Source organism: Serinus canaria, chromosome 3 (assembly GCF_022539315.1).
Source record: "Serinus canaria isolate serCan28SL12 chromosome 3, serCan2020, whole genome shotgun sequence".
Classification (NCBI taxonomy): Eukaryota; Metazoa; Chordata; class Aves; order Passeriformes; family Fringillidae; genus Serinus; species Serinus canaria.
Window position 1 is genome coordinate 62,504,561 of NC_066316.1, and position 21,354 is coordinate 62,525,914.

Sequence of the window (21,354 nt, forward strand, 5' to 3'; positions counted from 1 at the left end):
GTTCATGCATGAGAATGTATTTAACATGAGCAAGTTCCTACCAGCTCTGCAGTATGAGAGGCTGAATTCCTTCCGGGAATTATAAAGGAGAAATCACCAATTAGTGGATTCATGAACCACTGTTATACTTGAAATTGGCCACTCCCAAAGTGACAGCTTTTTCTTACTGTAACTGAATCACTTGCCTGCTCACATCCCTCCTCTACTTGCTTTATTTTTTGCTCTTTTGAGCTAACCCTTTTAATGATCTTGGGAAATCTGTTTGAGATAACATTTAGCATTTCATCCATGTGCATTGCCAAAACACTTTCTGAAAAGCTCTGGGGCTTTAGGTTACTATCTGCTTCTGATGCTCTGGTGCCCAGGGCTTGCAGTCAGGCTGCACAGAATATAGAGCTGCCTTGCCAATGGTGGTGTGAGGTGTCACTGCAGAGACAAAACAACAACTCCAAGGGCTGGTGAGCAGAAGGGACTTGGAGACACAAAAGAAATTTAAAAACTATCAAAAAGCCTGCTACTCTGAGTGGAGAGGAAATACAGACGATGCTGAGGTGAGAAGATAACCCTTCTCAGAGAATGGATGGAAAGTTTTTCATGTTTTTCCCGATTCAGTGGAAAATGGTCTGTCTACATTTAAGAGTACTATCACCAATTTTCTGTTGTAATCAGCAAGAGAGGAATTTTAGTTAGCTAACTCCTTTTTCTAAATTATTCAAGCACCTTTACATACCACATCAGTTATTGGTTCATTTTTAAATTTCTGTCTTATAGTCCTGTCTCATGTTGCTTGAGGAAATTTGATTTTAACACCCAGAAGCTCTGCATCTGCCCATTTTACTCAGCTATAATAACATTATCTGCAGTTCCCCTTTTTTTTTAATGTGGAAATCTCTGCAGGCAAAAGATAGAAATGCAAAACCTGTAGTCTGGATTCAAGGCTTAGTGGTCTCTGCCAATGAATTTCCCTGTCGTTCCCATTATTCTCAAAGCAAGATAGTGAAACTCTGGTCAGAGAGTTTATTGTTGTCATGTAATGGGTCAGGATCAGCTCTGAAGCAGTAGGGGCACTGTACCTTGCTTTTCCTTGTGCACAGCTTCAGCCTCATTGGTGAAATGAGATGCCTTTCTCATGCCCACCCAGAAATGTAATTTTGGAAAGGCAAGAGTATTTGCCAGAAGTTGTCACAGAGCATATGGCAATACCATGCTCAGTGATTAAGACAAGGAACAAAATCAAGTGTTGGTCCAAACACAGAACTTTTCATGCGGGAGAAATATTGATATTTCCAAATAGCTCTTTTATGCTGTAAGATTTTAGCGGTTCAGTGATATCACATGAGCAATTTTGATAGAGCCTTCATAGATTAATTCTACTAAAAAGAAGAAATATTATTTCGTTATTTCTATGTTGTAGGGAATTTTTAAAATCTTTATTGTAAAATGGAGACATTACACCAGAAAGGTGTAATTTCTCTGATATAACACCCCTATATGTGGGCATCTGCTGTTTCAGAAGTGCCTTAAATCAATATTTAAAAATACTCTGAAAAGTTTTAGATCTGGTAAAGTAAAAATTACTTCAGTAATGCATGTAATTAGTGAAAAAATATCAAAAATAAGTTAAAAGGCAGTTTAGTAAGGAATTCTTAAAAGCAATTCAGGAATGAACACTTGCCAGACTTTTTGGAATATTAGTTGAAATCAATGCTATATTGTGGGAAATAGTTTTAAGAACTCCAAGTAAATGAAAAAAATGTTAAACCACAATATATTTTAAGAGAAGGTTTGACAATTCTTGTTTAATTACTATATGCTCAACTGCAGTTCATTTTGAAAAATGCTCAGCTATCCAGGGTGTGTTCCTCTTTTACCTCTGTAAATCACATTAGCTGCAAATTGTGCCACTTAATAAATTGCTTCTAAATTCTCATACATCTGCTAGCTTGGGAGCAGACTGTAGTAAGACTGGTCTCTAGGTGACTTTAATTATGTTTTCCATTCACATGATGGAAGTTCTCAGCCACCAGATGCCATCTGCTATCATTCTTATTTCCAGTCACGTGAACCCTTGCTCAGGGCAGCAAAGGGAACCCTAGCTGTCATACTTGTGAGATGCAATCTCATGGAAACTCTGCTATTGCATTGTACTTGCAAAGCCAGAACCAAGCTCCCAAAGCATGCACTAGATTGACTGTGCTTTGGTTGGTAATAACAGGCAGGATATTTCTGAAAAACCAGCAGAGTTTTGATTTCAAAGCTCTGGAAAATATTATTTTTATTTTCAACAAAATTCTTTCTGATTCTTGAAGTTTCTGTTCCTTTTTCTGCCATCTTGTCTTTTTATTCTCTGACTTTTAATCACAAGATGAATTGAATACCTATCTCAAAATAAACAACAGAACCAAGAAATGAGACAAGACTTCTGTGAGTCTCATTAGGAACATTCTGCTTGGACATCTATGGTCACATTGTGTGAGGCAACCTATTTTCTGTGGGTATGTGTAGACCATTAGCCAGTCAGTGGGGTTTGAATAAGTCCATTCTAATATGTGATCATCAGGTACAAAACAGAAGTTGAAAGTTTTAGCTGAGGTTTCAGGTGAGAATTCCTCTTTCAGTAACTGCTCAACATTTTAATTTTTTGTTTAGTTTTTGATTCAGTGAATCATATCTTCCAGAGGCATCTGGTAACTCCCCAGGGTCTTGGTGCTTATTCCAGATCATCAGTAGAGGAATCTATGGGGTTACAGCATGTTTGATTAGGATGTTTGCTACCATTCAACTTGGACACTGTGGTTGCCCACTGATGTTGAAGTTAGTTTCTGTTTGCAAATTTGATATTACCAATGTGTTCTTTTGTAAGTTTCCAAATAGAAAGTTTGTTTTAGGTACAACATGTACAAGGGCTTTTCCAATTAGAAGAGTTTTAGCTTCTATTTAAACACGGTGCGTCCTTATCCGAGCTATCAATATATTGTCTCTGAAATACTCATTTATCTGAATAATACTTTAAGGGTTTTTCAATACCCCTAGGTATGTTTGAGTGGAGAGATTTTTAGGAAAAAAGACACAGAGAAGCCTTTCAAGAGACTACAATTTGAGATCCATTAATTTCCCAGAACTTCCTTTTAGTTATCAAAATTATAGGTTTCATGGAGCATATCTCCTGTTCTGAAATGTACAATGTACACTGTATTATAAATCCATCATTTAAAAGGTGTAAAAGTTTTGTGAACCCCAGATCTGGAATTCACTTCATAGCAGTGTTTGAAATATTCAATTTTGGAAGTTTGTTGAAACTCAAACAACCAAACTCTGTACCAGAGCACTGGGGCATCCTTGTCTAATAGCTTATTACCAACCTCCTTGGGACTCACTGCCATGAAAGGCACTATATAAGCTTAGAGGGATTTTTTTTTTTCTTGCCCCATGTGTAGTTTAGATGTCATTTGCAGTTAATGTGTACTGGTAGTTTATTTCAAACGAATGCTGATCGAGGCCTGAGGAAAAGATTGAGCTATGTGCTAAAAAGAGGCAAAAAAAAAAAATAAAATACAGCTTTGCTGTTCTACTGAGATACATCTGTGCTGGCTGCCAAATGCTCATTCCTACTTCGAATTCAAAACTGATAGTTTTAGCCTGTAGAGATAAGAACAAGGATCATATTTGTTTAAATATTCGGTGGGTTTTAAAAAAATAATTTTTTAAGTATTACTGTACTTTAGCCTTTCACAAGAGTCAATAAAAGAAAAACCTGTTCATTCACCTGAGGAGCGCTTGTACAAGCATGTTTACTTTTTAATAATATAGACCAGAATACAATTGTCTCCAAATACCTCCGGAGAACAACTGTAAAAAGAAAAGGGTGCTTCACAGTGTTCCACAAATAATTAATTATTTAATCAGCTTAGCCTTTTAAAGTCTCATGCAGGTTTTTTCAAGAAAAGAAAATGGATAGGGTTGTCAGAGGTGCTCAAATCTTTGAATTGCACAGTACTTGCGTGGTTTACAGGAGCCCTTTAAGACCTAAATATCAAATATGTCTTCACATGTGTCTTTGCGTGTCTTCAAAATTTTATGGAGACGCTTATTTTTTGGAAATTCCTTTTCTTAACTAACATGAAAAAAATACCCACCAAGAAGCAAGAAAACATATTGCTGTTGTTTTTAAGAAAAATACATAATGAAACCTGTGTTCCCAACCACATTCTCATAGCTTAAAAGTTAAAACATAGACCTGTGCAAGGTAAAAATGAATGAGATAAATTTCTCACTGTCTCAAATTGCACCAGTATAACTCATTGACCAATTCATTTTTAGTATTGTTTTCCATTGAGTTAATAAGCTATGTGTTAATTGTGCCTTAGAGCAAGTAATCACATTTAGGCTCTTCAGAAGTCCTGATCAGCTTCCTTCTGTAAAGTCTACCAGTTGTTCATTTCTTGGCAACTTGGTGATTTATTTCATTGAAGTGTGTAGATGTAAATGCTATTTACACCTTTTAATGTACTTCCATGGCTCAAGGTCCTACACAACCTCCTCTGGACAATTTTCTGTAAATCACTCCAGCCTAGCTGGATAAATACAGCTTTAGAAATCAAATATGAGACCCTGGCTTGAAAAGAATATCCTAACACTATTTACATTTTCATCATGATATGTGCTGTTGGAATCAAGTATTGGTAACTTTTCTGCACTTTAAAAACAAACAAAAAATACACAACCCTCCCAAAATTATAAGATTTTCTTACTGGAAAAATTGTCCAGCTATTTTCTATATTTAATATATGTTATATATTTCAGATGATAGGAAAACACATTGATTCTTTCAAAATAAATTAGGGGTTTAAAATATATGAATGTATCTTGCCCTAATAAATGGCAACTTATATGAAAAAAAGAAATAACTTGAAGGTTTTATTTAGATCCAGTCTGTTTTTGTAAATGATGCTGTCAATTTATTTATTTTTTAATAACCTCCAGCAATGGAAGATTATTTTGATAAATGATTCATATCATTGCAATATATACCTTTCAAAATTTCCATATCTGGTAACTAATAGGCACTTCTTGAAGGCTTCAATAGGCTCCTTAGCCAGATAGCATGGCTGGAAGGTGCTTCATGATTAATTTCATCTAAATGTGGTAATTATCATACTTTGAAGTAATGCCTGCAGAACATGCTTTCACAGAGGGTTAGCGGAAGCAGAGGATTAACCCAGAAATATTTCAGTTCAGAGCAACATATCACCCAAGTAGAAATATATTTTCTTCCAAATTTTTCAAGATTATGAGACTACTTGGCAGTCATTTGCATTACCTTATCTCATATCAACTTCTCCAAGCAATTTAGAAAGCAACAGAAAAAGAAGCAGCTTTGTATTATTAGGAGCAATGGGATAGTCTTAGATTTGAAAGCAATTTAATTTGACAGTTTCTGCCCTGAAGTATTTCTTATACTAGTATTTAAGAGCACAATTCATTTATCATTCATATATGTTGTGGACATAAGAATCATCCTGCCTATATTCAAGAAATGCTATAGTTAATTAGAGATGACATTAATTTCCACGTAGCCATCCAGGGGAGTACCTTCTACCACTGCTCTCTGCATGCCTTTGCTCCTGTCTCACAAGATCCCCAAGAGTAATTTCTTGGCTGTACAGGCGAGACGAGTGAAAAAGGTATGTGAAGCACCAAGAATGTCTCTAAAAATGGATAATTTTGTACTCAGTCAAAAGGCCTGAGGTAGAATAGCACCCAAAATTATATGGAGAGTGACTCTATCTCTGCATATTTCTGCACACTTATATCACCCCAGTAAAGATTCTAAATCTCTCGGCAATCAGAAAAAAATGTCCTGCAAAAAGGTTGCACAAAAATCCTACCTTAAGTGAGACTGAACAGCCTAGTTAAGTCTTTCTGGTAGATTGCTTGGCCATGCTGCATTTTGATTCAGGTAAGTAATTTCAATTTTGTTCTAGTCAACCAGGGATGAATTTTTCCTGCTCTTACACAGACTATATGTAGGGCTGAGTTCCTCTAAGTTCAAAAGGTGTTAAGTGGAAAAATCTTCCAAAGTAGGCCTCAGCTGTGTGATTGTCAACAACTGCAGGGAGAGTGCCTTTCATTACATCTCTGTTCTTAGGCTGCTAGCACCCCCTCCTTTGTGTTCCTGCAGCCTGACCGTGTGCACACGGTGAGCAGCCACAGCTCAGACGCTGCATGTAAGCCATGGTAACTCAGACACGTGTCAAACCCCACAGATCACCACACCAAAACTAAACAAAAATGTTTAGGGTCACACAGGCTTTCCCATATTTACCCATAGGGTTAAATTAGTGCCACTGTTCCATGGACCAAACAGAAGTGGAATGAATCCCTGTATAATACCAATGCCCTTTATAGCAGAGAAGCTGTTTCAGCTCTAAAGCACACACTGCAGTTTTCTGTCTACCTTTACCCTTTCTGTGTTTTTATGCATATGTGTTTGGGTTTTTTTTTCTCTTACAGATAAAAAAGAAGCTGCTGTATCCAAAGAACTCAAAAGTAAGAAACCACTATCTCTTTTATATGCCATGCAGTTTCAAAAGTTCATTTCATTATTCCAAAAATAATATTAATTGAGCTGAAAATACAAAGAAGAAAGCAGCTACACCATTTATAATTGAAAAATGACATATTTACACTTCAGCTGCCTCCTACTTTCTTAATCTATTCTTATCCAACTTCTAACTGCACACTCCTGTTTGTGACTGACAGTTTTGCCTTTCCCTCTTTCCTATCGCTGTCTTCAAAAACAAAGGTTTCATAGGGGAGGAAATGTCAAATTGAGGTCTCAGCTGAATGTGATCTCAGTGGCAGCAATTTTCATAACTGGGCTGGGAAGGCTCAGAGTTGAACATGCTGAGGAACACCAAATTTATCTTCTAATGCAAAACAAGGGCCCTGCCTGTCTAGGTAGCTCTGGTTCCAACAGAGAAACTTCTGCAGCTGAAGAGAATGGGAATTGTGCTCTTCTGAAAAAATAGCCAAAAAATGCTCTGAGAACTTGGTGTCATTTAAAAGGGAAGACCTACGTCTTCCTTTTCTGCAAATTTGCAAGTGTCAGTGCCTCAACACAGTAAGGACAGTAAGACAGTATCTTTGGTACAACTTCATCTGCTCAGCACTCTGCTCTGAAAATACAGTATATAAAAAATTAGGAAAAATATGGGGCTTCCAAATCTGATTCAAATTCACAATTAAAGACTTCACTGACTCTCATTTCCATGTATGAACTTTTATGACTTCTATGGCAGAAAAATTTCCTGCCATCCTCAATTTTGCAGCAATTTATTAAAAGATTTCTTTTGGAAATAAAAAAGAAGCTTATACTTTGGGTTCTTATGCAAATTTTGCAGAAATATCAAACAAAACATTTCATATACTTACTCTACAAGTAATGTCCTGTTAGTGAAATAAGAACCTGTTTTCAAGCAGGTTTTAAAGGACCTATAAGTTTGGACACATAATTCCTCAGAGCAGCCTTTGAGTGCCTAAATGGAACCTGCAGGAGAGCTGGAGAGGGACTTCCCACAAGGGTATGCAATGACAGGACAAGAGGTAATGGCTTTAAACGGAAATTAGGTTTAAATTGGATATTAGGGAGAAATTCTTCACCGTGATGGCTGTGAGCTGCTGGAACGGGTTCCACAGGGAACTGTGGATGTCCCCTCCCTGTAAGTGCTCAAGGCCAGGCTGGATGGAGTTTAAGCAACCTGGTCTCATGGAAGATGTTCCTGCCTGGCAGGGGGTTTGGAATGAGATAATCTTTAAGGTCCCTTCTAACCCAAACCATTCTGTGATTCCTTTCATGGGAGAATTCCTCAGCAGCTGTCATAGCAAAATTTCCCATCTCCACCACATGAGTGATATTTCCAGCTGAAAGTAGTTCATGTAAAGATGCATGAACTCACTGGCACTTAAATAATTTGTGAATAGCAAACTAGTATGCCTGCAAAATCCAGTCTAAACTTCGGGCACTTTTGTTTCAATGCTTCTAAAAAATTATATAAAAATTAAATAAGTTATGGAAATTTTAAGTCAAACATGTCCTAATTTATTTTTTCTCAAAATTATTTTAGTTTCTCAGATATTAAATATTTAGAATCAAAATATTTATATAACACAAAGAATCCTTAGGGTTTTTTCACAGATGTTATAAAAAATGGTTTAAAATATTCAATGTCAACCATACTCTAGCTGAGAACTCAGAAGAGGATAGAGTCCTGCTATTTTGTGTTAGGTCCATTTGACACTTGTAGAACATGTGTGTTGGATCTCTTCTGCAAAAAAAGGCACTCAGAAAAGGAATACTGATTAAATTCTTCTTCAAGGTCTTCTACAAATTTGCCTGAAGGAGGGGTGAGCGCCCCAAATAATTACAATGCTGTGATAATAACTAAGTTAGGATATAATTATCAGCTGTGGGCTTTTAAGTGGATGGAAATAAAGCAATCCACATTGCACATGCAAACTATATTTTGTTTTCATTCCGTTTCACAAGACAATCTGATGCATCTTTTATGAACTTCTCAAAAGACTGGAGGGGAAGGACTCAAAATTACATTCCTGATTTAACCATGTTCGTTTTCATTGTAATAATACAGTGACAGATGTGCAGGATTAACTAACATTTTTTGGCATTCTGTAATTCAGCTTGTGATTAAAATTATTAGTTATTTCCTCTCAAGATATGAAAATGTGAATTTCAATTTAAAGAACCTTCTAGCTGATACAAAAAAGTCTTTTATGACCATTGGTGAAGTTTAGCTTGTGGATATTTGTTAAGCTATTGTGGTTTAAGTACGGTTTGTTTTGGTAGTTCCTGAGGATAAAAACAATTAACAAAATACTAATAAAGAGTTAATAAATCTAGTAGGTTACTTAGGTTCTTCTATATGGGATTAGGATTCCCCAAATCCATTTGAGGATGCACACACCATTCATCATTAGGGCCTTCATTCTGCAAGGATATGCTCTACAAACAAAGGCAGTATAATGCAAATGCTTCATGAAATGACCAAGAACAGTGAAATGGCCAGAGAAGGCATATTTCTCCAGGAGAATACAGCAGTTGCTCTTTCAATTGCAGTATCAAACATGAAGATGTTCTCCCAATGCTCCTCCATTTATCAGGATGGAGGGAGATTCCTGGTATAGCCAACTCAGTGGATGCACTTTGCAAAAGCAGCCCAATTTCACCTCTTCTAACCAGGGCCCGTTTCAGACTAGGGGAGAGGATGCCTCTGTGAATAGCTGTGGGATCCCCTGAGGTACCAATACTGGATTCACAAGAGTGAATCCCCAACAGCTGCCAGAGGCTGGTTCAGGACCTTCTGCTCCCCTAGCTGCAAGATCAGATGCTGAGGCTCCCAGCACACAGCTGCTGCCTGAGGGACATGGCCATGCTGAAACCCCTACATGCCTTCTTTCCTCTGCTTTGCCAACAGGTATTGAACTAGTGAGCAGAAAAAGCTGAAAGAAGGGATTCAATGCCTAACCACAGAGCTTACTAGCCCTTCAGCTTGTTGTTCTGTTGTTGCCTTTGAGTTTATTGAAGACAACTTAGCCCTTCTCCCTTTGGGTAATCTCTTCATTTAACTCTTCAGTTAAAAAAATTGTTACAGGTTGCCTGGAAGCCTTTCCTCAGAATTCTGTGGGGTTTTTAAAATACAATGCTTTGTAATAAATGGTTGATTTTTTTTTTTTTACCTTTTTTAAGAGCCAGCAAAAGCTCCTGCAGCCAACCCAGCCATCAAAAAAGCAGCAGCACCAGGTAAAGTGTTTGCACGCAGTGTGTTTCTTGTTCTCTTGAGCCAGTTTATTGCATCATAGCACCATCTGCTGGATTGCACACAAGCCAGTGGTTTTTGTTAGTTGGGGTGATTTTTTTGTCTGTTTTGCTCTAAATCATTGTGATAATTTATATGTGAAATATTTTCTAAGAAAAAAAAGTATTTTGCACTTATTTTTAACATTATGTTTGCTTCTTGTCCTCCCATGGCAGCTATGAGGTGCCATATTCTGCAGAGCTTGAGATAAAAAAAAATAATCTGGATGTAAAGTCTGATATTAAAAGCAGTATTTATGGAAATTATTTTCCATGTGAAGCTGAATTCAAGCCCTTTGAAAAGGGAATCTGGTATTTCAAAGTGTTGGTCTCACAGTAACTTGTCAAAATGCAGCTCTTGGATAATCAGAAATCTGCCCTGAAAAGACAAGCAAACTTTTTAAAAACAAATAATGGCATAAATTCCTATCTGAATTTAGACTGGATTGTAAAAATCTAATAATTTTAATTTATTTATGATCTCATCTGCTTCACAGCTATCTTCAAAAAATCCACATCTCATTTCTGCTTAATAAAATAAAACCCAATATAATGAATAACAACCTGAATAGTCATGATATTTGTAGTTTGACTACATTTTATATTAACTGTCAAGAAAATCCTCGGGAATTTCAATATTAAAGTGTGGAGAGTATAATATTATTTTAGTCTAAAGCAGGATAGCTGGTGCTGCACCAGACTCTGTGCCATTGAGCTGTGCCTGGTGCTGGCATCCCAGCAGTGGCCAGCCCACACTTCCTCTGCTGCTTCTTGCCTCCAGCTGATCCCCCTGTATGGATCTGAGATAGCTTTTTTTTTTCCTTTAAGATTGTTGTCTGGGTATCTGTCTCTAATTTGAGTTGTTCCAGTAGTCTATCTCAGAGCTCTCCTCCACTGAAAAAGGGAATAATGCCTTGCATCAGTAGGGGGGACTGGGAATTGGCGAAGGATCAGTGCAAGCCAGGAACACCTGCATTGTCTCTACCACGGAAGGACTCATAGCCTGGAATCACAGGGGATGTGGTCTATAGCAGCACATATTGTGTGGCTGTACCAGGCACTGTGTGACACTGGCCTGGGAAGCACCATTTCCCCACCAGTGCTCCCCATCCCTGCCTGCAGTGTCTGTTTGACACCACGTTCACCGCTGCTAACACAACAGGGGGAGCAGTGCCAAGCACCCCATTGCCATGGCTAGCAGCTGAAAGCTCTGCTAGGAATGTGTGTGTGGCAGGGTGTTCAGCCTGTCAGTGAGGCTTGCTCCACAAGCATTCACATTCCTGTCACTGATAATTTCTTAAAGCAGCTTTGTTGCCACAGTGTGTTGTATAGCTAGACCCTTAGAAGTCTCAACAGTGCTCTGTAGAAATCGTTATGTTAGAACCATATGCTTATAATTAATTCATTCCACCTGCTTGCATCCAATATTTGTGTTCATGTTTGGAAAATATTCCAATGAGTCTGCTTGTTGGCAAGAATGGTGATGACAGTAATCTGCTTCAGAAAAAGGGGGAAAACTGGCATGGCTTCCTATGGAAAAATAAAATAAGTTAAAACGCCTTAAAAATTATAAAGAGCAGTAGGTTTTGAGTTCTACATTTTAGCTTCCCCTCCAGTTCTCTGAAAATTAATTTACCACCAGAATAACTTACCATAGCAAAATATTAAATATGCCTGTTTGGCAACATCATAAGTAGGCTGCTGCCTATTAGCACAGCAAATTAAATACATTATCCGATTTCATATTTCATTTTCTTCCACATATCTTATTACATCATAACCTGTACCCAAGAATGCCTAAAGCTCAAGGTTTACTCCTCTTAACAGATTGAACAGACTGAGAGCACAGCTGGTCATCTCACAGTGCATCTACATCACATATGTTCCTGATCTTAATGTCACTGGTTGAGAAATTCCTGCCAAATTCAACATACATTATTTTAATCTCCCTGCATGTATACAGAGAAAGCAGAGAAAGTGAATATGGAGTTTGGAAGTCTATGAGAATTTCTAGATCTGCAAGCAGACAGCTACTCTAGGAAACCAGCCTCAATACATTTCCATCACTTAATTTTGAAAGTGGATATTTTCAAACATTTCCAGACTTCTCTAACTGGAAAAAATCACCTCTCTGGCAGTCTTTGGAAACAGGGCTTGAAATCCCAGTATTGGGCTGTAAAGCAGAACAGTTTCTTAGATATAGGCAAGTGATGGTGTTCTAAGGAGAGAAATCAGGGTTGAAGATGTTTTGCTACACATCTTCCTCAGTAACCCTGTTTCACCTTGTTCTCATTCTAAATCCTGCAGGCATTCTCTCCTTTTTTTCTGCACAGTGCATTGTGCCCCAGCTGTGCCAGCAGAACAGGTCTGAGTGAGAGAGACCCACCCTTACAAAATATCAGTCTGTCCTTGTGCCCTGAGGAGTGGCACAGGTTTCTTTCCCAGGAATTCCTCAGGCACCCTTTGTGTGCTGGGCCCAGCAAGCTCCATCTGAAGAGTTTCTCAGAGCCAGAGATGAAGGGGTTAAGCAGCTGCCTCATCCTGACATCTTTTGTCAGGAGACGGAGGGCTAGGAGGGAAATCTGCCTCTTATTCCCATGCCTCTGGAGCCTCACACCTCAATCCTTTTCATGCCCCACAGCTGTAGGTAATTCTGCTGGGTGGGGCTGAGTTTAGTAAATTTGCTGTGTCTGTTTTGTCCCTGTGGGAAAAACCAATGCATGGAGGTGCAGGACAGGGGAGAGAGCTCAGGCTCAATCAAACCATGCAGAGAGCATTTCCAGCTAAATTAGCAGGAGGCTGACTGTATTCCCTGTCAGGCAGTGAGGAGCCTCAGTGCCACTGGTTAGTGTACCCAGGGAGAGGGATGGGAACAGCTCATCTCTGAGTCCCTCTCAGGAGATGATCTCCTTCAGAGGCAAGACTCCTGCACCCTCTCTAAGCACCAGTGACAGTGCTTTCCCCTGATAATTTTCCTGATTTGAAAAACAGTTCTAACTCTTTTCAACACTGCAAAAATTAAATCCTAATTGCTGCTTAGAATTTCCCTGGAATGGTCTTGAAATTTTTAATTAATTTTACAGTATGTTTAACAGATTTTGTACTGTCACTTAACTGCCTAATTACTGGGTCTTAATGGCTAATTTTGCCCATCTTCCTTTACACACACATGCAAAAAAAAATCTTATTTATCACTTGCTTTGGATTCATAACAGAAGCCCTTTTTAAGCACAATTTCCCCCTTGAAAATCAATAAAATTTAGTCTGGATCCAGAAAGAATAAAATAAATATGACAGACAATAGCTAATTTTAAGTGTTCAGATGTCAGCTGCATCCAGTCTCCCAAACTGACTGCCATTGTATCAGAACTACTATTAATTTGTTATGCCACCAATCTTTTCACTGTTTGTAAGAAGCAGAAAGAGGATATTTTGTATGGAATTATGTAGGGAATGAGTCCATGGGGTAAGTACAGGATATTAGAATGCGGGCTATACTGGAAAACTTGGTTAGAGGATGGGTTGTAAAGGTTCAGATCACTTTGTCTAAAGCAGGAAGAACAACTGGTTTCACTGGTATTATTTACTTAGCAGGGAAGTAATTTTAACTCTTGGTTCAAGATAAATGATTGTAACTAAAATGGCAGCAGGAAAGCTATTGCCAGAAAGTATAACCAGTTTTAATCGACATAAAAAGGAAAAAAAATCCAGAAGCTAATGGCACAGTGGGTATGTTTGAAATGTAGAAATGGTTTATCAAGGAGCTGGATTATTGATTATCTTCTAATTATTACCTGCAGGACACAAGTATATGGAAAGGTAATACCGTATGTTACAGAAGAATAATAAAATTCAGCAGTTCTATTGCACAATTTAGCAACACAGTGGAACAGGCAAACTTATCATGGATTGTTTGTCTTAGATTCAAGTCACATGCCAGGGATGTATTTTACTCAGAGCACCACACCCTCTGCATCATCCATCAAACTATGTATTCTCATCCTGTGTAGATATGTGTAGTCAGTCCAAGAGGAGTGACTTTGAAAATCAGGTTCAAGTTTATGTTGTACACCCCTGTAAGTACTTTTGGAGAAAGGAAAGGAAAAGGCACCTGTCTCTCTCTCTCTCTCTCTCTCTGTAGGGACCTAGTAAATTTTTCCATCCTACATTCTCTTCAGAATCTTATGTCTGAGAGCCTCTGTGTGCCCTGAAATTTCTCTTCATAAGCAGCCACTGCACCTGGTGAAAGCATCTCTGCATGTATTTCTGTTGTACTGATGTTACCAAGAAAATTATTCTGGTAGCTGGAGTAGACAGTTCAATTTTCTGTTTCCTGAAGTTAACCCTCTCAGACTTTTTCAGAACATAAGCACAGCCATTCTCAGGGTTTATATTTCAGGTTTACAGTTTTAGTTTTTTGCTATCTTTTTGGCAACATAACTTCTTGAATGCAGAAGGACAAGCTTTGCAGTTTATTTCTGTACAAAATAAATCTTCACTCAGATAGCAGGTGTTTATGCAGGAACAAACAAAATAATGAAGCCCTACCTGTATTAATACTGCTGCTCAGGGTCTTTGGATTTAGCTCCAGGATCATTCTGCAGTCCTTCTGAATCACCAGAGCTTTCTTTTCAGTCCATTCTGGCATAATTCTTCCTCTGTCCCACCTTAGCTTTTTGGGAAGTTGAATATCCTATCTTCTCTTAGTAATTTGCTTTCTGGTTTCAAAGGGATGGTTCTAGGCTTGCCTTTTTTTTTTTTTTTTTTTTTTTCACAGTAGAGGGAGATTATCTGCAATATGCAAAAAGAAAGGAGAAACTGGGTTCTGGTCCTCACCTCTTTGTCCCAGGGTGCTTCCTCTAGGCTTTATTGAAGCCTCAGACCTGGTCTGCCAGGAATTTATTGGAGCCTCTACTCCTGGTCTGCCAGGAATGCACTGTACCCTCAGCAGCTAAAACCTTGTTTCTGGTACAGTAGTCCATCACTCAGCCACTTAATATCTGCAGGAATCTATTATGTGGATGGAGATGTATTCCACAAATCATTTCAACCCACTGACATTTTCATCCCAGTTGAAGTCTGAGAAAATATTACAGAACATGATGTCTTAAATTGTCCACAGGATTATGTAAGCTGAGCCATTATCTGACTCTGAATGGGAAAGAAAAAATGAATTCTTTACTTATGTCACAATAGATGATGCCCTGCAAGGGAAGACTTTTCTGATGTTAGAAAATCTTACTTTAAAACCATGAATTCTTTAGACATAGGATTTATTTAAATAGAGCATGAAATAGCTTATTTTACACTAAGCTTTCTAATCTGAAATCCAGTTTGAATTCACCAAATTTTTGAAATGTTTTTGAGTCAATGGCCTAAAACCCATGATATTTTTTTCTACTTTTGCTAGGATGCTGAAATTCCCAGTCTCATGACTTGGCACATTATTTTGCACTTATACTTTCTTAAGAGTATTCTCTGTTTCAGGAAAATATGGAGTTAAAATAACTTCCAGTACTTCCTTTCAGATCACAGTGTGTGTGAAGACACTTGTACTGTAAATGCAGTCTTGTTTCTTTTTTTGTCAACAAATATTTGCTATGCATCAAAGTACTTTTGTATTGCTGACACAAAGACAGCACTACTTTAAGAGCAAGGCAGGGGGAGCAAGTTAACTACAAAAATTATTTTTATTCATACATGAAAGTAACAATAATATCAATAAAAGAGGGTCAAATTAGGTGCAATTAAAAAAATCAGAGCTAAAAGGATTCTAGAAGTGTCCACTCTTTACAGAAAAGGCATTTTAAGGTGCTTTGTTCTGAGGCTGGCAAACTTTCATAACCCTGAACTTGTTTAATTATTTGAGTGCACTTTTGGCTAGAATTGGGCCCAATTTCAACAAGGATTTAACATATTTTTAACTCCATCTTGAGTTCACAGAATCACAGAATTCACAGAATGACTAGGTTGGAAGAGACCTTCAATATCATCAAATCCAACCCATCCCCTAGCACCTCAACTAAACCATGGCACTGAGTAGACATCCAATATTTTTTTAAACACATCCAGGGATAGTGACTCTACTACCTCCCCTGGCAGACCATTCCAGTACTTTATCATTTTTTTCCATAAAAACTTTTTCATAATGTGTAAATTATATTTCCCTTGGCACGGCTCAAGACTGTGTCCTCTGGTTCTGTCAGTTGCTGCCTGGAGAAAGAGACCAACCCCCACCTGGCTACAGCCACCTTTCAGAGAATTATAGAGAGTGATAAGGTCACCCCTGGGTCTCCTTTACTCCAGGCTAAACACCCCCAGCTCCCTCAGTGTTCCTCACTGGGCTTGCGTTCCAAGCCCCTCACAAGCCCAGTTGCCCTTCTCTGGATGCACTCAAGGGTCTCAACGTCCTCCCCAAACTGAGGGGCCCAGAACTGGATGCAGCACTCAAAGAGTGACCTCACCAGTGCCAAGTACAGGGGGAGAATGACCTCCCTCTACTCCCTCCCTCCTCAATGTGCTCCTGCTGGCCACACTGTTCCTGATACAGGCCGGGAGCCATTGGCCTTCTTGGCCACCAGAGCACACTGCTGGCTCATGTTCAGCCAGCTGTGGGGCAACACCCCCAGGTCCCTTTTTGCTTGGGCACTGCCAAGCCTATAATATTGCACGGGGTTATTGTGGCCAAAATGCAGGACTCAGCACTTGGACTTACTAAACTTCATCTTTTTGGACTCCACCTATCCATCCAACCCTTCCAGGTCTCTCTGCAGAGCCATCCTACCTTCCAACAAATCAGCACACGCTCCCAGCTTAGTGTCATCTGCAATTTTACTAATGAAAGACTCAATCCCCTCATCCATGTCAACAATAAAAGTATTGAACAGGACAAGCCCCAGCACAGAGCCCTGAGGACACCACTGGTGACTGGCCCCAGCTGGGTGCAGCACCATTCACCACCACCCTCTGGCCCCGCCATCCAGCCAGTTCCTAACCCAGCAAAGAGTGCCCTGTCCAAGCAATGGGCTGCCAGCTTTTCCAGGAGGATGGTGTAGGAGACAGTGTCAAAGGCCTTGCTGAAGTCCAGACAGACAATATCCACAGCCTTTCCCACTTTCCCACATCCACTAGGCGGGTCACCTAGCAAAGCATTCAAGGGCATGCTTAAGCTTTGCTGAATCCAGACTATCATGTACACTATGGATATAATTTTCTTTCCAGGCAATAATGTTTTGGAAGTGGTACCAGCTTCACTTTGCAAGAATGGCAATAAATGGGCCTCATCCAGTTCACTTTGATCATTATGAAAATGCCACTTGATTTGCAGGGCAGCAGTGGTGTGGAATAGACTTTTCTATGATATATATGCTAATATTACATCTGCAATTTATGATGGACGGTTTTGGTGCCATTGCTTTCTGCCTGTGATGAAAAGCCTCAGACCAAACAGATGGAACTAAATGCAGTTGCATTTCATCCAGGCTTTTCTTTCTCTTCTTTGCATCAAATTTTTATCAGATATTTCCCAACAAGGTAGTAGATTTCTGATAAAGATATTGATACAGAGAACTGTCACCTGCTTTCCTTTTCTTCGCAAAAATCCATTGGGAAAACTGTTGCCCTCCTCAAAGGATGATTGTATGTAGAGGAGTGAGTATATGTGTGGCATGATTTCAAAATGTAAGAGATTTCCTTGGCGTGCTCTTATTCCAGAAAGAAATGTATTTGTACAGCTCATGATCTTTATAAATCAAAGCATAAAACAGTGGTGAGGTTTTTCTACAATGAACAAGAAAATAAGAATAACAGTGAAATATAGAAGAACACATACTCCTTGGGAGCAGGAGAACAGGAAAAAGTTATCATTCCTTGAGGTCAAGGTCTAATTTTTCACTTTTTTTGTACTTTCAAGTAGTTAATATGACACATACATTTTAGTTTGATGCAAGACTGTCTCATGTGGATTATCTCAGGTCTAACAACATGATTGAACACATATTGCAACATTTCCCTTCAGCAGAAGGGACTAAAGGGATCTCCTCTTTATCCAAATGCTTATGTTTGTAATATTCTTCATGACAGGATAACTTGGAGAGCTTTACCACTCTGTCTTATTTGGTTTTAATTAACCAACATGATATGAAATTATGAGAAGTTTTATGCACAGTATATAAAGCCTAGATTACAAAACCAAAAGACCAAGCTTACTTTCTGCTAAAGATTTAAGTATCTAAGACACTGCATAGAATATGACAACAGGCTTCACTGAAATATTTATGGCAAAAGATAAACAAAACTACAGAAAGCACCATTTTTATTCAGCTACTGAGTGCAAACAAAATGGTGTTGGTTAATTAACATGTGATGCATCCCACACAACAGCATGTTTTTTCATACCCACTTGAAATGCCATTTATTTAAACTTTTCCAATCTGTGTCATTCCCAATGCAATTTTTGTTTTCCTGAACCATTCTTGGATGTGAAAGCTTTATGTGAATTAGGAAATCACAGGTTCACAGAAACACTCATAGATGTGTACCCACACCTATATAAATTATGACAGGAAATCAACTGTTTTTCCTGTCAGAGGGTAGCAGAGGGTCACACTTTGTGACTGTCTATTCTGGTACTAAAGATTAAAATATACCTCAACAAATTTGCCAGCCTAGATGCTTTTCAGCACTGTTTTTCCTTTAGGGAATAATGTGGCTTAGGGAAGAGCTACAAAGGCAGGTTCAGGTTTTCTTCTCTCTCCCACCTTCTCTGAATTGCCTAGGAGTATGTCACTAGTAATGAAGCAAAAACCACATTTGTATGGTTTTATGAGCATTTTATACATAACTTTGCCAGTTTTCATAAAAAAATAAAAGCCATTTGTTTAAAGCATCAGAGCAAATAAAGATGGTAAAATGTCAAACTAAATCAAACCTCAATTCCATGCATGGTAGAAAAATACTATATTACCAGCAAAACTTCCCTGAATAAAAATATGCTGTACAGTCTCACATACATGCAAAAATGATTAAATATAAAAATAATGACAAATGCCATGGCAAATGTCTGATGTGTTTACAGCTGTCAGCATCCTTTCATGTGTCATACTAACTAATTGAAAGTACAAAAAAAGTAAAGAATAAGACATTGCCATCAAGGAATGATAACTTTTAGCAAACAGGAAAGATCTAGGTCTGAAATTTCCTGCAGCTTATGGCTCATGCAATAAAAGTTTTCAGTTCATTCCATTCAAATATCAGGACATGAATCACCTGAAATCTCATGTCAGATTTCCCAGAAATGCTTGATGTCAAATTCTATGTTATTCATTTTTATAAATTTCCTCATGGAAAAGGATTTTATTTCATATGCCTCTGGAAATAAAACTATTACAAAAGAAATTCTATAGGCCTTCCCTAATGTTTGCGGTTTAGGGAAACGAAAATTGTGAAATAAAGCTAAATAAATGGATTATTTTATATTTTGCCAAAACACTTGCTTGAGTGTTGCTAGGATCATTCTGTTCCCTGATCTCCTGAGAGCTGAGAGATCTTAGAATGAGAGAGGAAAGTAATTGAACCACTAAAGACTGAATTACATTTCCTTTCGTTTCCATGAAGCTGTCCTGAGTAATTGTCAAACAGAAATCTTCACAATACCAGTGAAAATTATAATTTCCAGAACGAGTCCTAAAATATCTGCAAGAAAGTGGAGAGGCTGAAGAGCACTCAGGCTACACAAAACCAAAGCTGCAGATGTTGTCATGATTAAGAGCATTGAGGCGGCCAAACCACTGAGTCCCAAACTTTTGTCCTCTCGGTTTTAGCTATATTTTCCCTCCTTGACCTTTACTAGAATTGCAACCCAGGGTAGGATACCATCAAGAAGGTACATTTATTCAGGCAATAAATACCAGCTTCCTCTCTATTTCCATCACTTTTTCATATTGCAGGGAAAATCACAGCCGTGACTCTTTTTTTTTTATTTTGATGACACAAACCTGCTCCATCATCATTTCCACTAAAAATTTTATTTCTCATATAAAATGTGTCTTTAAAGAGCCTACAATATTTTTAACATTTGTTATGTAATCAATACACTAAAGTGTTCTTTACATAACTATATTAAGACTGGTTCGTGATTTCAGTCAATCTTGTAGCTTTGAAATGTTGTTCCATATAAGATTTTTCTGGGGTTGGAATATGGAGTAATGACATGTTTTGTTTAGAACCTAAAAGTTGTGTGTTCTTTCATATTTAAGATCAATCTGTACTTTCAAGTAGTAATTATTTTCATAGCTCTGCATGAAATATATATTTGATTTACTCACTGTGCAATCAGTATAAGCATTGATTACAAATTAATATTTAATTGAAGTATTATTCATATTAATGTTGTTGACAAGTATATTTAATTTTATGTCGGCAGGTCTTGTTTCCTTTTCCTTATTCAATTGAGTGATAGATCCCATCTGAGAATAAGGTTGCTTTTAGTGAGGGTACAACATTCAGAACCACTTTGAACATGGAACTTTATATCTTGATTCTAGAGTGGAAACTGTTTAAACATTAGTGTTGCTCAACTCTATATCACAGCTTTAATACAAATATAATCTATAATAAACCTGGAGAAAATGTTTCATTGGATACTGGTAAGTGATGAGCTTGTATTTAAAAGTATTCTCTTTGAATCCTGTGTGCAGTTTTGAGCACCACAATATGAGGATATAAAGTTATTAGGAAGCATCCAGAGGAGGACTGTGATACTTCAGTGTCTAGTGGAGAAGTTATATGAGGAGTGGATGAAATTGGTTTGTGCAGCCTGGGACTGGGGGTAGACCTCAATGCTGTCTGCAGCTTCCTTTTGAGGGGAAACAGTAGCAGACACTGATCTCTCCTTTGTGCTGACCAGTGACAGAACCTGAGGGCATGGACTGAAGCTGAATCAGGAGAGGTTTAGGTTGGATATCAGGAAAAGGTTTTTCACCCAGAGGGTGGCTGGGTGCTGGAACAGGCTCCTCAGGGAAGTGGTCACAGCACCAAGCCTGACAGAGCTCAAGAAGCACTGGACAATGCTCTCAGGCACGTGGTGTGACTCTTGGGGTGTTCTGCGGAGAGCCAGGAGCAGGACCCAATGATCCTTTTGAATCATAGAATCATAGAACATTCTGAGTTAGAACTCAATAATATCCTTTCCAGCTCAGGATATTCTATGATACCATGATTCTGTGATCTACCTTGCAATCAGTCAGCTCAGATACTCTTGAATTTAGGAAATGTTCCTGTGTGGATCCCAACTTGCACAGCACAGCCTTTCCATGTGCTGTTTAAAAGCATCTGCAGACAGAAAAAGCTTAACTATTATTTTTGCCACTGTGAATGTCAGCACTGGCTGGTAGATGTTGTTCAGTCTCTATCTGTGGCAGGCTGCCCTGCTGCTTCTGTGAGGGGGTGTTAAAGCACATTCTTGCAGCATGGGAAGAGAT

The 21,354-nt window shown here is 38.4% G+C and overlaps 1 protein-coding gene across 1 annotated transcript in view; it reads left to right on the forward strand.

Annotated features, from left to right (window-relative positions):
* TRDN (triadin) overlaps positions 1-21,354 on the forward strand; it is a 218,789-nt gene that overhangs the window by 121,104 nt on the left and 76,331 nt on the right. Inside the window, exons 16-17 of the mRNA XM_050973020.1 lie at positions 6,514-6,549; positions 9,767-9,820. Coding sequence (XP_050828977.1) covers positions 6,514-6,549; positions 9,767-9,820 — 90 coding nt within the window. The remainder of the gene's footprint in view (positions 1-6,513; positions 6,550-9,766; positions 9,821-21,354) is intronic.